Source organism: Nannospalax galili, unplaced genomic scaffold (assembly GCF_000622305.1).
Source record: "Nannospalax galili isolate Female #2095 unplaced genomic scaffold, S.galili_v1.0 scaffold241, whole genome shotgun sequence".
NCBI lineage: Eukaryota > Metazoa > Chordata > Mammalia > Rodentia > Spalacidae > Nannospalax > Nannospalax galili.
Window position 1 is genome coordinate 2,436,817 of NW_008345602.1, and position 17,391 is coordinate 2,454,207.

At 40.0% G+C, this 17,391-nt stretch overlaps 1 protein-coding gene across 2 annotated transcripts in view; it reads left to right on the plus strand.

Moving 5' to 3' along the window:
- Positions 1-1,194: 1,194 nt before the first annotated feature.
- Positions 1,195-17,391, plus strand: part of Pum3 (pumilio RNA binding family member 3) — a 46,402-nt gene continuing 30,205 nt past the window's right edge. Inside the window, exons 1-10 of one of the 2 annotated variants that reach the window (XM_017800264.2) lie at positions 1,195-1,381; positions 4,283-4,374; positions 5,626-5,844; positions 8,076-8,208; positions 8,744-8,819; positions 10,949-11,042; positions 11,286-11,352; positions 12,840-13,014; positions 14,295-14,398; positions 15,540-15,618. In XM_017800264.2, coding sequence (XP_017655753.2) covers positions 4,290-4,374; positions 5,626-5,844; positions 8,076-8,208; positions 8,744-8,819; positions 10,949-11,042; positions 11,286-11,352; positions 12,840-13,014; positions 14,295-14,398; positions 15,540-15,618 — 1,032 coding nt within the window. In that variant the 5' untranslated portion in view covers positions 1,195-1,381; positions 4,283-4,289. Of the gene's footprint in view, positions 1,382-4,282; positions 4,375-5,625; positions 5,845-8,072; positions 8,209-8,743; positions 8,820-10,948; positions 11,043-11,285; positions 11,353-12,839; positions 13,015-14,294; positions 14,399-15,539; positions 15,619-17,391 lie in introns of both variants that reach the window. The other variant, XM_008841685.3, reaches the window with a different exon arrangement.

Genomic DNA, 17,391 nt, shown 5'->3' on the forward strand with positions numbered 1-17,391 from the left:
GTGGTGTGGTGTGTGTGTGTGTGTGTGTGTGTATCTCAGAGTAAAAAGAATTTTTAAAATTAAAAAATTAAATGTATAAAATAGCCATGCTTTACCAGGAGGAAATAACCTTCCCTTATTGGGTCACAACAAAGCCCTCCTACCTCCACTTTCCTCCCTTTTGTCCAGTATTTATAAAATTTATTTTCATAAGCCTCCTTTAGTTGTATACTAGGGTATTTTAAATCTCGAAGGGTAATCGTGATACATCCTCCCTCTTTTACGTATTATTTCAAATTCTAAAGAGGGTCAGTTGTGGTATTTTTTCCCCTCAAAAATCAGATTATCAGAGGCACAGGAGGGAGGGTCAAAAGCTGATTATGGCCTCCAAGCTTGTTTGACAAGCATTCTTACAATAAATATAAAGACACAGGAAAAAGAAGACAGGGGCAGAGATAGAAGACATGGAACACAAGCCAGGTCACACCGTGGAACCACCAGAAGCTACAAAGGTTCGTTCACTCCCAGTGTTCCAAAAGGTGCTACGCTCCGCCAACATCCGGATCCCATGTTTCTAGCCTAAAGAACTAGTAGACAATAAGGCTCTGTTGTTTGACACGAACAAGTTTGTTCTGTTTCCTCGTCTGTAAATGAGGTCATAGCTAACTCTATTTCCTGAAATGGAAAAATGGGCAAATCTATGTATGTCCAAGAACCGGCCGACACTAAAACTGACAAGCATTTATTGAGAGCTTTTCGCGATCACTAAGATCCTTAGACGTGAGATGTATCATCATTTTATTGATCAGGATATCGAGGCGCAGCATTTTAGCAACTGTCTTCTTTGGAAAGGCACGCATGCCCGCTAGCTATGTGAATCCTAATTCGGATTACAGGATTAACCCCTTCTGCGTCTAGAAGGCCGTATTCAAGATGCGGTTGGTGGTCGTAAGAAGCCTATGTCTTCCCCAGAAGCGACGGGCTGGAGCGTCACTTTCCGGCGCCACCTAGGCGTCTTCCATACGACGGATCCCTTCGAGGGTCAAAACCCGCGAACGGCGGAGTCCTCGCGCCTGTGGATGAGGTGTACTAGGGCAGACCGATAGAGCTCCGATTTCGGGTTTCCTCCTAAATTCCACCCCTTGACCCTAGCGGAAGAATACAAACGGAGGATCCGGGGCGGGGCAAAGCGCAGAAGCGGAAGCGGAAGCGGCGGTGGGCAGAGGAGCCCGGCGCGCCGCGGCCCCACGTGTGCGGTGAGTGCTGCGGCGCGGGCGGTCCCGGCGGTTTTGGCGCCCGCCTCTGACAGGGAGGGCTGTCCGCTAGCGGAGGGGCTTCCGGCCGGCCCTGCGCTGGGCAGCCTGCCGTGGCGGCCGGAGTTCGGGGTTTGGCCAGGGCAGGGGTAAGCCCTCTTCTGTCACGTTGTTCCGGTGCTGAGCTAGGTGAATCGGCTTTGCTTTCCAACCCCGGCCAGTGCTGGTCACGGTCACCCTGCCCATCTCCTGTGACAGTGCGCGTCCGACCTGTGCGAGGTGCTGCGGTTGTAGCCTGAGTGTATGCAGTGAGTGGTTATAAACGCTTGAGGGGAAGTAGACTGAAGAAGTGAACCCTAAACCGTGATCTAAAGTTTGATGGGCGGCAACCCTTAGATCTGGAAGCCCAAGCAAGAGCATTTTAAGCAGAGGCAATGTTGGGCTAAGTCCCGGACGTGGGGGCTAAGAATGTGGGATGAGTTTTTGGAGGACATAGTAGGCCATGTTGTCGCTTTTCTTCTTTTCTGGTAATGGGAAATAGTCTTGTTTGAATTCCCATGCATAAGGAATATTGTAGGCTTATAAAGGGGAGGGGACGCACATGACATGCCTTGAGTTTCTTCATAAAAATGCTTTACATGTGGAATTTGGGTAAGGGTTTTTTCTTTTTCTTTTGGTTTTGTTTTGTTTTTTGAGACAGGGTCTCCCAGTAGCCCCAGCTGGCTTGGAAGTCCCTATGTAAACCAGACTGGCTTCCATCTCAGAGATCCCCCTGCCTCTGCCTTCCAAGTGCTAGGATTAAAGGAGTGGCCCTGATAAGAAGATTCTTGATGTTTTACCTTCTAGTATTGATAGTGGAGGTCTGTGGAAATTAGAGGTATTTGTAAGGGAATTCCAGAGAACTTATTAATGGATTGAATGTGACTGTGATTCTAACACACAGAGAAGTAAATATCGAGGGTAGTGCTCACATTTCTTAAGCCTGGGCAATGGAGTAGATGGTGGCTCGTTGGCTCGGGTGAGGAAGAATACGCAGGAAAACATAGATGGGCTATTGTTTGGTGTAAATTTATTGTATCTTGCAATAAAAAGAGGATGTAAATGGAAAAACTAAAACCCAAATATACCCTGTAGCTTATTTAATAGTATTATACTAAAGTTAATTTCTTATTTTGTTAGACTGTCATATTAAGTTGCTAACAATAGAGGAAGCTAAGTAATGCTCTCTTTAATGCTTCCATAAGACAAATTATTTCAAAATGAAATATGTATGTCAACAAGTGGCTCTTTAGAAGCCAACCTGGGAGCTCCTGTGGGAGTTCTGATCAGCAGTGGTCATAGGAGACCGCTGCATATTGTAGGTGTGACTATGGTGACTAGCCAAGTGATAAAACTGCAATTCGAAATGGCCATAGGAAATTTTCAGTTCCAGGGCTAGCCTTTTGGATGTTTTTTGTTTGTTGAGATAAGGTTTCCTTGTAGCCCCATCTGGCCTAGAACTTGGAGAGATCAGCCTGCCTTTGCTTCCTGAGTGCTGGGATTAACGGTGTGCACTACCGTACCCAGGTGCTGCTATCCATTTTTCAGAATCACTTTAGTAAAATTCAATGATGTCTAGATAAAACAACACTTTTTTTTTTTTAAGGTACAGTCTCATGTAGCCCTCTAGCCTCAAACTCCCTGTGTAATGGTAAACTGACCTTGAGCTTTTGATCTTCAAGCTTCTACCTCCTTAGTGTTGGGATATTGGCAGTGCACCACCACACCCTGTTTGTTCTTTGCTGGGAAGTGAACCCAGGACTTTGTGCATACTAGGCCATGCAGACTGAACTACATCCCCTGCCCCTAGAACAGCATTTTCCAGAGCGTTCCCTGGCACCCTCCTGTTTCTTAGATGTATTCCTGGGAAAAGTGATTCAAATAGGTTTGGAAAGTCCTGCGTAGTTTTTACTTGGCAATAGGTGGCTTATAGTAGCAAATTAAAGATTTGAAAAGCGTTTCCTTACATGCTGGTTATTGCTGTTAAACTGACTGTTTCTCAGATACATTTTAACTAGAGCCTTTTTTTTTTTTTTTTTTTCTTATTCATGTCAGTGTCCTAAGAAATTCTTTTTTGGTTTGATTTGAGTTTTGAGACATGTTCTCTATGTAGCCCAGACTGGCCTCAAGCTCATTGTGTTGCCCAGAGAGGCCTTGAACTCAAAGTGATCCTCCTGCCTCAGTCTTCACTGTGCTAGAATTACAAGTGTGTGTCACCACATCCAGTGAGAAATTAGGTCCTGAATGGAAAATTGTAATCTAGAAATACTATCTAAGAATTGACTATTTAGAGTCAGTTTTAGAAATGAAAGAACTTCGGAACGTACAGGCACAAGTCTCATGAGTTTTGCCTTTGTGTCTGTATCTCTTCTGCTTCTTGCAAAGTTTATGAGTTGGTGAGGGGGTGTCTTCTACCCTGCCTGTGCATCACAAAGGTTACTGAACCCTACAAGGGACCTGTTAGGTAGATTCCTCTAAGTAAAATGTTAAATGGTTCAGTATGACTTAAAGTTCAACAAGTTATTTGGGTACCTCTAAAACAGTTGGACTGTAACCTTCATTTTAACTTTATTGGGTTTTCTTTCATTAAATTGGAATGTGTACTAACTGTAGCCCATTGCTTGCTTGGCTTTTTAGGAGAGATACCAAGAAATCAAATGGTACTGTTGTCAGCTACTCGTCAAGTCTTTCAAGGATGAAAAACGCAGACATTAGTGCTTACTGTTAATAGTAACAGTGGTCTTTTCAGCCAGTGCTGTTGCTTGTGTTACCTCCGGGTGTGGCTCACACTGGCCAGGGTGTATGCATGCTCTGAGTGTTCGGATTGGTATCTTTTTCAACCTTTTTAAAGTCTAAGGGGCGGTGGTGTACTTGCCAGATTTGTGAGCACACGCAGGCTATGCCCGGGTGATTTATACTGCACCTGAACTCAAGGACCAAATGTGGCACTACTTAATCTCTTACTTGATGAGCAGTTTTGATTCCTTCTGGTTTTGGCTTTTGTTTTCCAGAGTTGCTATGATGGAAGTCAAAGGGAAAAAAAAATTCACAAGAAAAAGTACGAAAACATCACAAGAAAAAAATAAATTTCATAAAAGCAGAGGTAAGAGAGACTAGCTTTAAAATGTTGATTGCTCTGAAGATTCCAGTTGGGAGTGGAGGAGGGCATAGCAGAGGTCCCTCTTTTTATGAACTAGGATTATAATAAAAATAGTAAGAAGTCACTGTTACTGTTTATGAATTAGTATGTTCCTTATAGAATAAACTTTTAAGAAATTGCCAGAATGCTTGAGGAATATTTTGTCATAACGATCCCTTGTATCAGCAGTTGCTGTGGCTCCATTGTGTTTGCATTCATTCACTGTACACTTTTTTTAATTGCTTGAGAAATTCGACTAGCTAATCCATACTGCTGCTAAAGCACATGCTTTTAGTGGCTGGGTTTCCAGTGGTGATGCCTTTATTATTCCATCAGGTGTCAGTATTGCAGAGAATAAAGTCCAGGCTGTACAAATAACTCAGTGTTTCTTGAGCACTCTTTGTTTTTCCTTGTAATGGTCATAAGGCATAGCTGTTGCTCTTGGCATCTCATTTGTTAAAGTGTAAGCTTTATTGATCAAAGTTTTCTATCATTCATGTATATGTATGTATGTGTGTATATATATATATAGTTTGTTTGTTTGTTTTTTGGTCTTTTTGAGACAGGGTCTCCCTGTAGCCCCAGCTGGCCTGGAACTCACTATGTCACTATGTAGACCAGGCTGGCCTTGAACTCACAAAGATCTGCCTACCTCTGCTTCCCAAGTCCTGGGACTAAAGGCATGTACCACCACACCTGGCTTCTATCAAATAATTTTTTCATAGGCTTTAAGATTTTTTTTTTCAAAATTCAAAATTTTGAGAAATAAAATATTAATTTACCTTTGATAAATGTTTACTATAAGAATGTTCATTTTATTGTTATATATTTATTATGTTATTGAACCTCTGAAATTTTTATCATATGGATGATATGAAGCCATTAAAGCAAAATACAAAAGGTATATGAATAATACCATGTGCTCAAAACTGCAGAATATACCAGACCAATAGTAGTGGTTGTTCTAGGAGGTGAATTATAGTTTTATTGTATATCTCTCTGCTTTCTAGGGTTTGCATTATGAACCTCTCAGAAAACATTTTCCTTTTGTTTTAGTTTGGTTATTCAAATCCTAATCTAGTAATAGAGATATTTGAGAGTAAGGCCACCTGTTCCTCTAAAGAACATATTCTCTGCAATATATAATCTGGTAAATAGCAGAGACCTAATAATCAATGAACTAATAATTATTACTATTATTATTATTATTACTAGATTCTAACTCCTCAAAGACGTTCCCAAGGAAAGTTGTTAAGGACAGTGGACCTAAAATCACATCGAAGAAATTTGAGAAAAGTGCCCCAAAACTGGGCAAAAAGGGTGTGAAGCAGTTCAGGAGTAATCAGCAAGGTGACAAAGGACCAAAGAACAAATGTCAGGAGAAAAATAAATTCAACAAGAAGAGGAAATTCCAGGCAGACAGTAAAAGTGATGGTAAGTGTGGTTTGCACAGTCTTTGTAGAAGCTTTGCAGTGGCCACTTAGTGTCTGTTGGTGCACAGGGTCTTGGCACATGTGCTAGAGACTCCTGTTCTTGTTCCTAGATAGACAGCAGTTTGAAGTGAGAGAAAGGAATCAGATGGGCTTAAGTGAACAACAGTTTCTTTCCTGGTCTAATTTCTCATACTTAGAGATCTCTGTAGCCAGGGAATTAAACTGAATTTCAGTGGCTTAATATAGTGGAGACTTGAAACATTCTTTTTTAAAGGCCAAAATGAATTTATCAGTTTGTTTACTCATTCAATAGACATCTACCTTTTTTATTCATTGTGCTAGGAGACAAGTACAAATTTAAGGTCAATAATACCACAGGGCCCAACTAGTCATCAAACCTGAAGCTGTCCTTGCAGACCCAGTGTGTTCCAACTAAGTGTCAGCCTTGGTGAATAAGATTTATAGACTCTGCCCTTACCGGGCTTAACCCAGTGTAATATCATCAATCCATTACGTAGTTCAGATTCAGTGACAGTTCCAGATGTGTAGTATGCACATGATAGATTTAGCTATTTAATTTATTCAGGACAACTTACTCCCTCATTAGAAGTGTTCCTAAGGCTTGTTTGTCATTGAGAGGAATTGCTTGCCTGTTCATCAAGATGTTCATTGGTTCTCAACTGGCACTTGGCTTTTCTCAGGTGCTAGTTTAAACAAGCAGCTTTTCGGTGCTGATCTCCATCCTCTCTCCCATCACAAGTGTTCGATGTATTTCTCTAGCACAGCATGTATTCTGTCTAACACTGTTCCCTGCCTGCCAGGAGGGACTACTGCCATGACACTGTTTCTGTCTAGTCCCTAGCCTGGTCCTTGATCTACACTTTGCCCAAGGATTCCTCACTGGAGGGACAGCAGGCTTGAGACAGGAAGGTGGGCCAGGGAACAGGGCATTTCATTGTTTCTCAGCAGGTTTGCATGATCTATCCTCTCTCCAGTCCCTGTTTATTCTCTTCTTTTCACTGTTTTTCTTCCTCTTCCCCCATTCCCAGTTATCCTAACAGCTTTTCTGTCTCTCCTCTTTATAGTCTGTCCAGTAGTTCTAATGGGAAATGCTGAAAATATAATGTTTAGTGTAGGTGGTAAGAACCCTTAAATTTTACAGATGAAAACATCCATAGAAAAAGGCAAGGAACAAATAATTGATAATTATATATAGGTTTTAGTATGGCTGAAATTGTAATTTGTTTCATTTTTTTCTGTTTTTTTGTGATGGATGTGTTTTATAATCAAAGAAAGGGAGCTATTTAGAAATAACTAATTTTCAAGACTTTGAAGGGTGGGCGATACTTGTGTAAATAATACCTGAAAGGAATATTTATTTCATTTGCTTGTTCTCACTGGTTGTTTTTATTGTTGAGAACAAAATCAGATTTCAGAGACAAAAAGGAATATGCCAAGCATGGTAATGCCTTTAGTCCCAGCACTTGAGAGGCTGAGGCCAGCCTGGTCTACATAGCAAGTACCAGGCCAGGTGGGTCTACAGGGAGACCATGTCTCAAAATAATATTTAAAGGAATAGGTAGATACTCACTTTTTATGGCAGTAATCCGTAGAAAACAATGGTTTGATTATGCGTTGTCCTAAGCAAAAAAACACCTAGGGTTGTCTCTGGATTTGAATCTTGGTTCTACCACTGTGGTTATATGGTTTCAGACAAGGGAGTTTACTGTGTGGACCTTTGTTTCCCCAGCATGGAAGGAGGAATAAAACTAGTACCCATCTCACATTGTAAAAATTATATAGTGGATTTTTACTTTTTATTTTGTTCCATTTTTGGTACTTGGGATTGAACCTTAGATTTAATTTTTCTAATTAGGTATCCTGTTAAGAGTCAGTAAGGAGCTGTTATATGGCTGACCAAATATCCAGCACTTTAGAGGCTGAGGCAGGAGGATTTTGAGTTCAAGGCTAGCTTGTGCTTCATAGGAAAACCCTGCCTGGAAAAGAAACTGTTAAATGAATAAGTTGTTTTAAGCAAAGTTAAAAATTTGTAGATTACTCAAAAACTGTAGTTAAGTATAAGTTTAGGGAAAATTATATTTCCTTCCTTGGAGCTTCCAGAATGAATATTAGTCCTGGCTGGTGATTGCTTTTTATACTTAATTCACACTTAATTCATATTTGTATGTAGTATTTGGAATGCTAAATGCAGTTTAATATGATATCTAGCAGCAACAGCCAAGAAACCAAAATGGGATGACTTCAAAAAGAAGAAGAAGGAACTGAAGCAGGGCAGGCGGCTCAGTGACAAAACCAACTACGACATCGTTGTTCGAGCAAAGCAGATTTGGGAGCTCTTGAGAAGGTACTGCCTGCCAGTAGCACCCTGTTAGTCCTTGTGAGACGATGGGAGCGTGACAGTGTGCCGTGTAAATAGAGCAGTGTCCCCAGATCACTGAGACAGCAATACTCATAATCCCTAAAGAGGCAGCGCTGTGGGAATCACAGGATGGTGTAGGGTAGACTATGGAAATGGATGAGCGTCAAAGTGGATTTGATATCCATCCGGAAAGATTTCTCGGAAAATGGAGGACAATTTCTTACCAGCTAGATTTTGAAGTACTTAAGTATTTGGTATCTTAGATTTGTTCTGTTATTTTTCTTTCCTTCTGAAGTTCTGGCTTTTAAGATTTAGATTGATGTGTAAAATTATACCTTGTGAGATGAGTTTCTGCCTCTGAGAAAATTACTTTTGTCTGGCTGCTCAGGAATAATAATTTTAATGTCAGGTTTGCTGCCTTCAAAGGAGAGAATCATGGTGAACTAGTGAACGTACATTGACGTGGTGTTTAGCTTTAATGTTCAAAATAACTTAAACTGTGCTTTTTCTGCATTTGCAGAAAAGACTGTGACAAAGAAAAAAGAGTGAAGTTGATGAGTGATTTGCAGAAGTTGATTCAGGGGAAAATTAAAACTGTAAGTAGAGTGCTTGTTCTAATTTAAAAAATTCAAGTTGCCTTGCTCTTAGGGAAGGGTAGTTCATTCATGACAGGGGACATGGTCACTGTTTCCAGAGTGTTGGGCTAAACAGATAAAGGTTACATGTTCCTTACTGAAATGGTTACAACTAGAGTGTTAGAGATTTTGCTTTTCTCTAGTACCGTAACAGTTTTACACACATGCACGCACTCACACACAAATGGAGATGGAGAAGGCTATTTCAGGGATAGGGCGCAAGTCTCAGTGAATTCATTTGCATCATAAATCCTTATACACATTGCCTGAGGTAATTTTGTATGCTGCTTTTACTGTACCTGAGTTTTGACTGCAGCCATTGCCACCTGTGGTCAGATACGGAATTTTCTGCTTGTGACAGTTAATGCTCAAAAAATTTCAAATTTCAAATTTTGGAACATACTGTGTGTTGATTAGGGATGCTAGTCTGTATTGAAGGACCTTAAGGTGCATAGTGGTGACAAGACTCAAGTTGGCTGTGTTGTTTTTAAATTATTCACTTCAAATAAGTTGTTTATGTTATCTCAAGGAAAAGGTCTTGAAGAATAATATTTGTCTTAAATGTCTTGCTCCGGTCCATTAATTTAGTGTATTCTGTATTTGGGATATGCTTCAGTGTTTCTCGTTCCTTCTTGCTTTTACAAACATCATGTAAGGCTGTCCTGGGACTCACTTTGTAGACCAGGCCTTGAACTCACAGAGATCCACCTGCCTCTATCTCCCTCCCGAGTGCTGGGATTAAAGGTGTGCACCACCACGCCTGGCCCTCTTTTCTTTTTTTAATCTTAATTTTTTTTTAATTTTATTTTATGTATATGAGTGTACTGCCTCATGTATGTACACCCATGTCATACAGTGCCCTTGGAGGTCAGAAGAGGGTGCCTGTCCAATCCCCTGGAACCGAAGTTAGGTTGGCTGTTAGCTGCCATGTGGGTGCTGGGAATCAAACTCTGGTCCTCTGGAAGAGCAGCCAGTGCTCTAACTGCTGAGCCATTTCTCCAGCCCCAAGAAAATTGGTTTTAAATCATATGTCTCACTTATCTAGTAGCTCCTTGGTTTATGTACATTACCATAAACAGCCTTTTTTTTAAAAAAAAAAAAAATTGTTTTTGTCTCATTAAAGATACCTGTAAGCAAAGTGTCATAGCACATGCCTGTAATCCTAGCACTTGGGAGACAGAAATGGGAGGATGAGTTCAAGGCCAACCTGGACTACATTAGACTCTGTCTCAAAAATAATAGGGCTAGGTGTGGTGGCTCATTCCTTAATTTCAGCACTCAGAAAGCTGATGCAGAGGGATCTCTGAAATCCAGGCCCGCCAGGGCTGTATGGCAAGACCCCGTCTCAAAAAAACCCAAATAAACAGTGACCACCCCCAAAGATGCCGTATATGTATAAATTTCTCTTAAATTTTGAGATTTGTGACTTTGATGGAAGTGGGGTTTTTTACCTTTTAAGAGTTTCTTTACCTTTTAATCATTTGGGATTAAAAATTTTGAAAAGACAAAATAAGCAGCAAATAAACATGTTTAGACTGCTACTATAGCATTGTAAGAATAATCCTGCTTGATTATGCATTTTGCTATGTGTACATTTTGTTATAGAAAATTATCAGTGAGTCCTCGGTGATGATGTCATACAGCTGTAGGGGTGAGAGGGTAGCTTGAAGATGCAATTTGAAATGCAACCACTTTTCTAGGAGTTTTACTGTGTGCACACAGAGATAATGAAATGTGAGGAGATGGTGACGAGCGTCTGCAATTGCCAATGTCCTGTCTCTATGTAGTGTTTATTATGCAGCAAGACTTTGGGACTGCTCTCTCAGATCAGTACCTTTGGTTGCCAAGCATGCTCTAACTACTAATGTGAAAATCATAGACTAATAAACCTTTTTAACTTTCAAAGAAATGAAAACCGCAGTTCACGTAACGCTTCCGTGTTTTAATTGTAATGATAAAAACATTGAAAAGTGGTTAAGTCTGTCCCTGACTCTAACAAGAAACTTTGAAAGAAGTAGCAATAAAGTGTAAATAAGAAACACAATTCTTCAGAGAGCGTGTATCTGAAAGCTCAAACTGTTTTTCTCCAGATTGCATTTGCACATGATTCAACACGTGTGATCCAGTGCTTCATTCAGTATGGTAATGAAGAACAGAGAAAACAGGCTTTTGAAGAATTGCGAGGTATTTGTTATGTACTGAGTATTGTTACAGGTTGCAGCAGGTCACTTGTTTTCTCTTGGAATGCTGAGGGCTATCCTAGAAAGTAATTCTGTGGCTTTTTTCCTAGGAGAGCATTTTTGTTGGTATTTTTCTTTGCGTGGAACAAAGCATTACTCGTGTTCTCAGAACTGTGTGTTTATTTCTTTATATTTCTAGAGAACTGAAATGAGCATATCAAATCATTGTGATGCTTTTTTCCCCCAGGTGATTTGGTTGAATTAAGTAAAGCCAAATACTCAAGGAACATTGTTAAGAAATTTCTCATGTATGGGTAAGTTGTCATTTATGATTTATTTTTAGTTTCTCGATTTGGGGATTCCACGTGTGCTCAAATGTTTCTTTAAATCTCTGGTCATAGTAATAACCCCCGCAGGCACTGTAGTATTCCTAGACCACAACACCTTAAAGCAGTTATTGAAATTACGGTGTAAAATTATGGTCTGCCGTCATCATTATTAAGGACCTATATTTATAACTGAGTTATAGAAGAAGAGAAATGGAATAATTAACTTTTAGTTACCAGTATTTAGAGAGCAGAAGGCTAGGAAGGCCAGATGAGCAGACTCTGAGGTAGGGTCAGGTGGGGTCATTGTGTTAGTAGCTGTCAGGGTGAGAGGACTTCTTTCATAGAAGGGATTGGTACTTACCTACCCTAGTTTTTCTGGATGTGATAATGTACCAGAGTATGTGATAGCAACAAAAGAGATAAAACATATTCAGTTAACAAAAGTTTTGAAAAATGTATTCCTGGCTGTTAGTAACTGCTCAAGTATTTTAGACTAAATCCTGTTTTAAAAAGATCGTGGCTGGGCATGGTGGTACACCTTTAATCCCAGCACTTGGGAGGCAGAGGATCTCTGTGAGTTTGAGGCCAGCCTGGCCTACTTAGTGAGTTCCAGGACAGCTGGAGCTACAAGGAGACCCTGTCTCAAAAAGACCAAAAAAAAAAAAAAAAAAGATCGTGGAACCTAGTGTGGTGGTTCATGCCAGCACTCAGGAGCCAGGCCAGCTTGGTCTCCATATATATTTCTATTTGCCTCTTTGGCTTCTACCTTCTCTTGACTTATTTTCCTTGTCAAGCTGAACAGTTTCAGTGCTGGTCAGTTTGGGGTTTTTTGTTTTCTTTACTTTAAATTTTATTTATTTTATGTGTATGAGTGTTTTGCCTATAATAGGTAAGTACACTCGTAATTTATAATGCCTTCAGAGGTCAGAAGACAGGGTCAGATCCTGGAGAACTGAAGTTAGAGACAGTTAAGAGGGTGCTGGGAACCAAACCCATGTTCTCTGAAAGAGCAGTCAGTGCTCTTAACCACTGAGCCATCCCTCCAGCTCCTGGTCACAGTTCTTGATGTGTCTTAGTTCATTTAATTCTCATAGCAACTGCGTTTCTATTTTGTGAATGAAGCAGAGGCACAGGTTCTAGGGCTGGGGCTGTAGCTCGATGGTAGAGTACTTGCCTCAGGTACAAGAGGCCCTAGGTTCAGTCCCTAGTACTGTCAAAAATAAAACAGAAAGGAAGTTGCTCAGGGTCTTTCATCCAGTCAGCAGAGCCAGGTTTCTGGTCTAGGACTACTATTCCAAGTCTCCTCAACCTTAAGGAAAGTATAAGGCAGTTTGCTTTTCCTACTCCTAGGCTCTTCTGTATGGGAGAGCATCCCTCTCACACACAAACACTGATGCATTAATAAGCTGAGTTATTGCCTCCCTGTTTTCTTGTCCTATCATTTGCTTTTTCCATTGTCCTATTGACTTTAGAAGTAAACCACAAATCGCAGAGATTATCAGAAGTTTTAAAGGCCACGTGAGGAAGATGCTTCGGCATTCAGAAGCATCAGCCATTGTGGAGTACGCATATAATGACAAAGCCATTTTGGAACAGAGGAACATGCTGACAGAGGAGCTCTATGGGAACACATTTCAGCTTTACAAGGTAGGCTTTCCAGAAGTTCTTTTCTGGTATATTTATTTTTCTATGTAGTCTTTAAGTGCCAGGATCCTATATTTAGAATGTATTTTTTATCAGACTAGGCCTTCAAGACATTGTCTCCTATGCATTGTTCTCTTAGATTAAACTTTTATCACCGTGATAGGGAACAGGTGGTCACACCATGCTGTTTTTCCAGAGAGCTGTCTAAATCTTCAGCTCAAACTGTTTTTGTTTCTCCCAGTTGCTCCCAGCTTTGTAAAGCCTCCACACTTTTCTTTGTACAGTCTTACTGAGGTCAAAACCTCTTTAATAGTGAGGAGAGCTGTATAACTGCTCCCTAGCCAGGACTGGATAAAGTGCATTGAACTCCCTGTTGTTACCTTCTCCAGTGTGTCTTCATGGTTTTATCTTCCCTCTAAAGAGGAAGGGGAGTAGAGACCTGGCCTTGGATAAAGTATAGGGATTGAGTCTGAGACCAGTCAGTAATGGGACTAGTGCCTTTATAGGACCTGTTTCAAAACTTGGGCATGAGTCTTCACATTTACATGAAGGGATGTGGGTTAATGGTGGAGTTGCCTCCATTAGGTTCAGTTCCTGAGTTGAACTTGATGCTTTTGCAACACTTAACCTTGCGGATATCTAACTAGTTAAAAAACACACAGAGGCAAGGATTTATTTCTAAGCATATAAGTACCTGATGGCTACTTGGTTTAGTTGGTTGCTTAGCTTGTCTCTATAGGTACAGCCATCCCTCCATGTCTTTGTGTGCCACATGCTAAGACTCAACCAACTGCCAGTCAAAGCCATTGAGAAAAAATTTCTGTCTGTACTAGATATATGTAAATTTTTTTCCCTTGTCACTGTTCTCTAAACACCACTATATAACAACTATTTGCAGAACATGTACATTGTATTAGGTATTACAAGCAACCCAGAGAAATCAACCCAGATGACTTAAAATAGTCAAGAGGACTGTATGAATTCTATACAAGTACCTCACTGTTTTGTGTAAGAATCTTAAGCATCATTGGATTTTTATACCGTGGGAGTTCCTGGAACCAGTTCACAGACATGAAGGGATACATACAGACAGACACTGACAGGTGTACAAGCTGAGAACCAGATAATGGAGAATTAGTCTATGAGTGCTGTGCACTGAGGATTTTGTTGTGGAAATTTGATGCATCTTAAGTTTATTTTAAACTTTAATATGGTTATAATTATTCTTCATTCTGAAGTAAAAAAAATCGCACTTGGGGTATTTTATTTTTCTATTGTTTCAGTCAGCAGATCACCCAACTCTGGACAAGGTGTTAGAGGTACAGCCAGGAAAATTAGAGCTTATTATGGATGAAATGAAACAGATTCTAACTCCAATGGCCCAAAAGTAAGAAAGATGTTTTTGGTTTTTTTCTTAGTAAATTTGAAAGAAGCATTTGAAGGAGCCATGTTTTATATGACCCTGGCCAGAAAAAAAGGGGCTGTTTCTTCCCTATTATGAATCTATTCTAATCAAAGTGTAGACATTTTTGTTTGAAACTGTTCTTGTTTCAAGTTGACATTGCTCTTTTTGATATTATATCATATTGGCTAACTGTAATAATGGTTTATAAACTTTCTTAAAGCAATAAAGCTTTTCTTTCTAAATAAAATGTTATAATGAACCTTTGTTAAATATCTTTACAAGTACAATCTGTTGTGTAAACTGGACTGTAAGACTTGGAGACTTGTACCTGTTGCCCTCTTGTCATTATTGCCATAGCAGAATGTTTGGACCAGACTGGGTGGTGTGCCTCCTGACATCACCATCTGCCCACCCTCCATTACTGTGCAGCCTTGGACAGCTTACCTCTGTGGGTCTTGGTTTCCTTTTTTGTAAAATTGAGATAATAGTACCTTCTTCATAGAGTTTTGTGAAGATGAGATAGGTTACTATTTTCAAAGCATTCAGGACAAGGCTTTGTGCATTAAAGCATTAGTTTCAGCTGTCTATTTGCATGCAGCTTGTGGACTTTAAAGTCTTTGATCTTGAACATCAGCCTCCATTGTATGCCTGAACTCAGGTATCACGCTAGGGAGGATAAATTAAGTGGGGGTAGTTGTTCTTGGTTTCACAGTTGTAATGCCGCTGAACTTATTATATTCCTATATTTTGAAGAATGTTTGACAGAAAGAAAAATTAGTCTACATGTGGATTTCTAATGATTTGTCCAGTACTAGGGGGAACAATGTCACTGTCCTTTTCCTAATGAAGTAGAATGTACTTTGGATAGTGATTCATCTTGCTGACTAGATACTAGAAATTTATGCTCTGGTCTTAGTTGTGATAGCACTAAGTCAATGTTAAGTCTAAATGGTTTTTTGGTTTTTTTAAATCTTGGTATTGCTGAAAGATACAATTGATCTTGAGACAAATGATATTTAGTAAAACCATTTCATTTGTTTGGATCATTTTAGAACAACCAGGGCTACCTGTTTGTCTATGACTGTTCTGTCAGATCTGAGACTTTTTTTTCTTCTGTTTTCAGGGAAGCTGTGATTAAGCACTCATTGGTTCATAAAGTATTCCTGGACTTTTTTACCTATGCACCCCCCAAACTTCGATCAGTAAGTTTTTGGAAATCTGTTTTTTAATCAAAGTTAGTTAAACTGGTATGGTGACACACATTTGATCCCGGCCACTTGAGCTTCTGACAGGAGGCTCAATATTGTTTTGAGGTTATCTGGGGCTACGGTGAGTTCCAGGCCTAGCTGGACTGTGTCGTAAGACTGTGTCTCAAAAAAACAGCAAAACCATCAAAATGTGGAGGAAAAGCTATGTAGAAATTTGAAAGATTACTTTGATATATATGTCGTCTTTTAGATATTTTAGGGTTGCGGCTGGAGAGATGACTCAGCAGTGAAGAGCACTGACTGCTCTTGCAGAGGACACAGGTTCAATTCCCAGCACCCACATGGTGACTAACAACTGTCCATAACTCCAGCTCCAGGGGATCTGATGCCCTCTTCTGACCTCTGTGAGCAATGCACAATATGGTTGCACTTAAATACATGGAGGCAATGCACTTATAAAATAAAAAAATAATAAAATATATATTTTTTTTAATTGTAGGGTTGTTTTCTTATTTAGATAACTCACTACACTTGTATCAAACACATCTGCTGTGTGGTCTCTTTCAGTTTTCCCAGAAAATAATAGAACTGACTCTAGTTTTATTAATGGCGTTGAATTTTTCTATTTTCATTATAATTCAGAGAGTATCCTGCTAATCTGAAGTAATTTACATTGAAGGAATGCTCACTATTCCAGTAGTTTTAAATTTAAAAAAAAAAAAAAAAAGCCTGCTTTAAAAGGTTAGGGAAGGATGCTTCATGTGAATCTAAATGACCTGTGAGAACCTGGACCTCAGATGATCGGAGGTGAAGGAACAGGGAAGGTAAAGTGCACTGCCCTTCAAGTGAGTGGTGGGAAGACGTGAGAACTCGCAGCTTAGCTGCCTCAGCTTTGCTCCTTCGTCGCTTACTGTCTCTTTGTCCTTGTGTTCTAATCACAGGGTGACTGACTGCTTTTAACAAATATTCCAGATTGTACATGCCTAAGAATTTTGAAGCTTTCCAGTGAGCATGTAAAATAATTTTTTGCAGCAAGCTCATCCCAAGCTGGTGACCAGAAGAGCGCCTCTTCCAGGATTGTGCTCTTCCCTACAGAAATCAGTGTCTTACACTCTCTAGTTTCAGTAACAGTAGACAGCAGCATTCAGTAACAGCATTTGGAACAGAATGTAAAGTAATGAGACCTTTTCTTTGAAAGCACAGTTGGAACCTGCATTACTCTCCAACCCCTGTAGCTTTGGAGATACTCTTTTTAAGTAATTAAAAAAATATACTTTATCTATTATTATTTTCTTATTTTATGTGTATGAGTATAATGCCTTCATGTGTGTAAGTACACCCATGTCATGCAATGCCTGTAGAGGTCAGAAGAGGGTGCTGGATCCCCTGGAACTGGAGTTATGGATGGTTGCTAGCCTCCAAGTTAGGATGCTGGGTATTGGAACTCCTCTGTAAGAACAGCCAGTGCTCTTACCTGCTGAGCCATCTCTCTAGCCCCTTAAATAATTTTTTTACTGATTCTTTGAGGATTTCATACCTGCATACAGTACTTTTTGAGATTATCCCCCATTCTTCCTCCTGGATCCCCCTCCCCACAGAAGCCATTCATATCCTGTTCTTTTGACAATTCATCAGTCCTTTTTGTGCTGCCCAGATACTTGTGGGTGTGGGGCCATCCACTGGAGCATGGTTAACCTACTAGGGACCACACACTTAAAAAATACGTTTCCTAGCAGCCATTAACTGTCAATAGCTCTTTTTAACTCG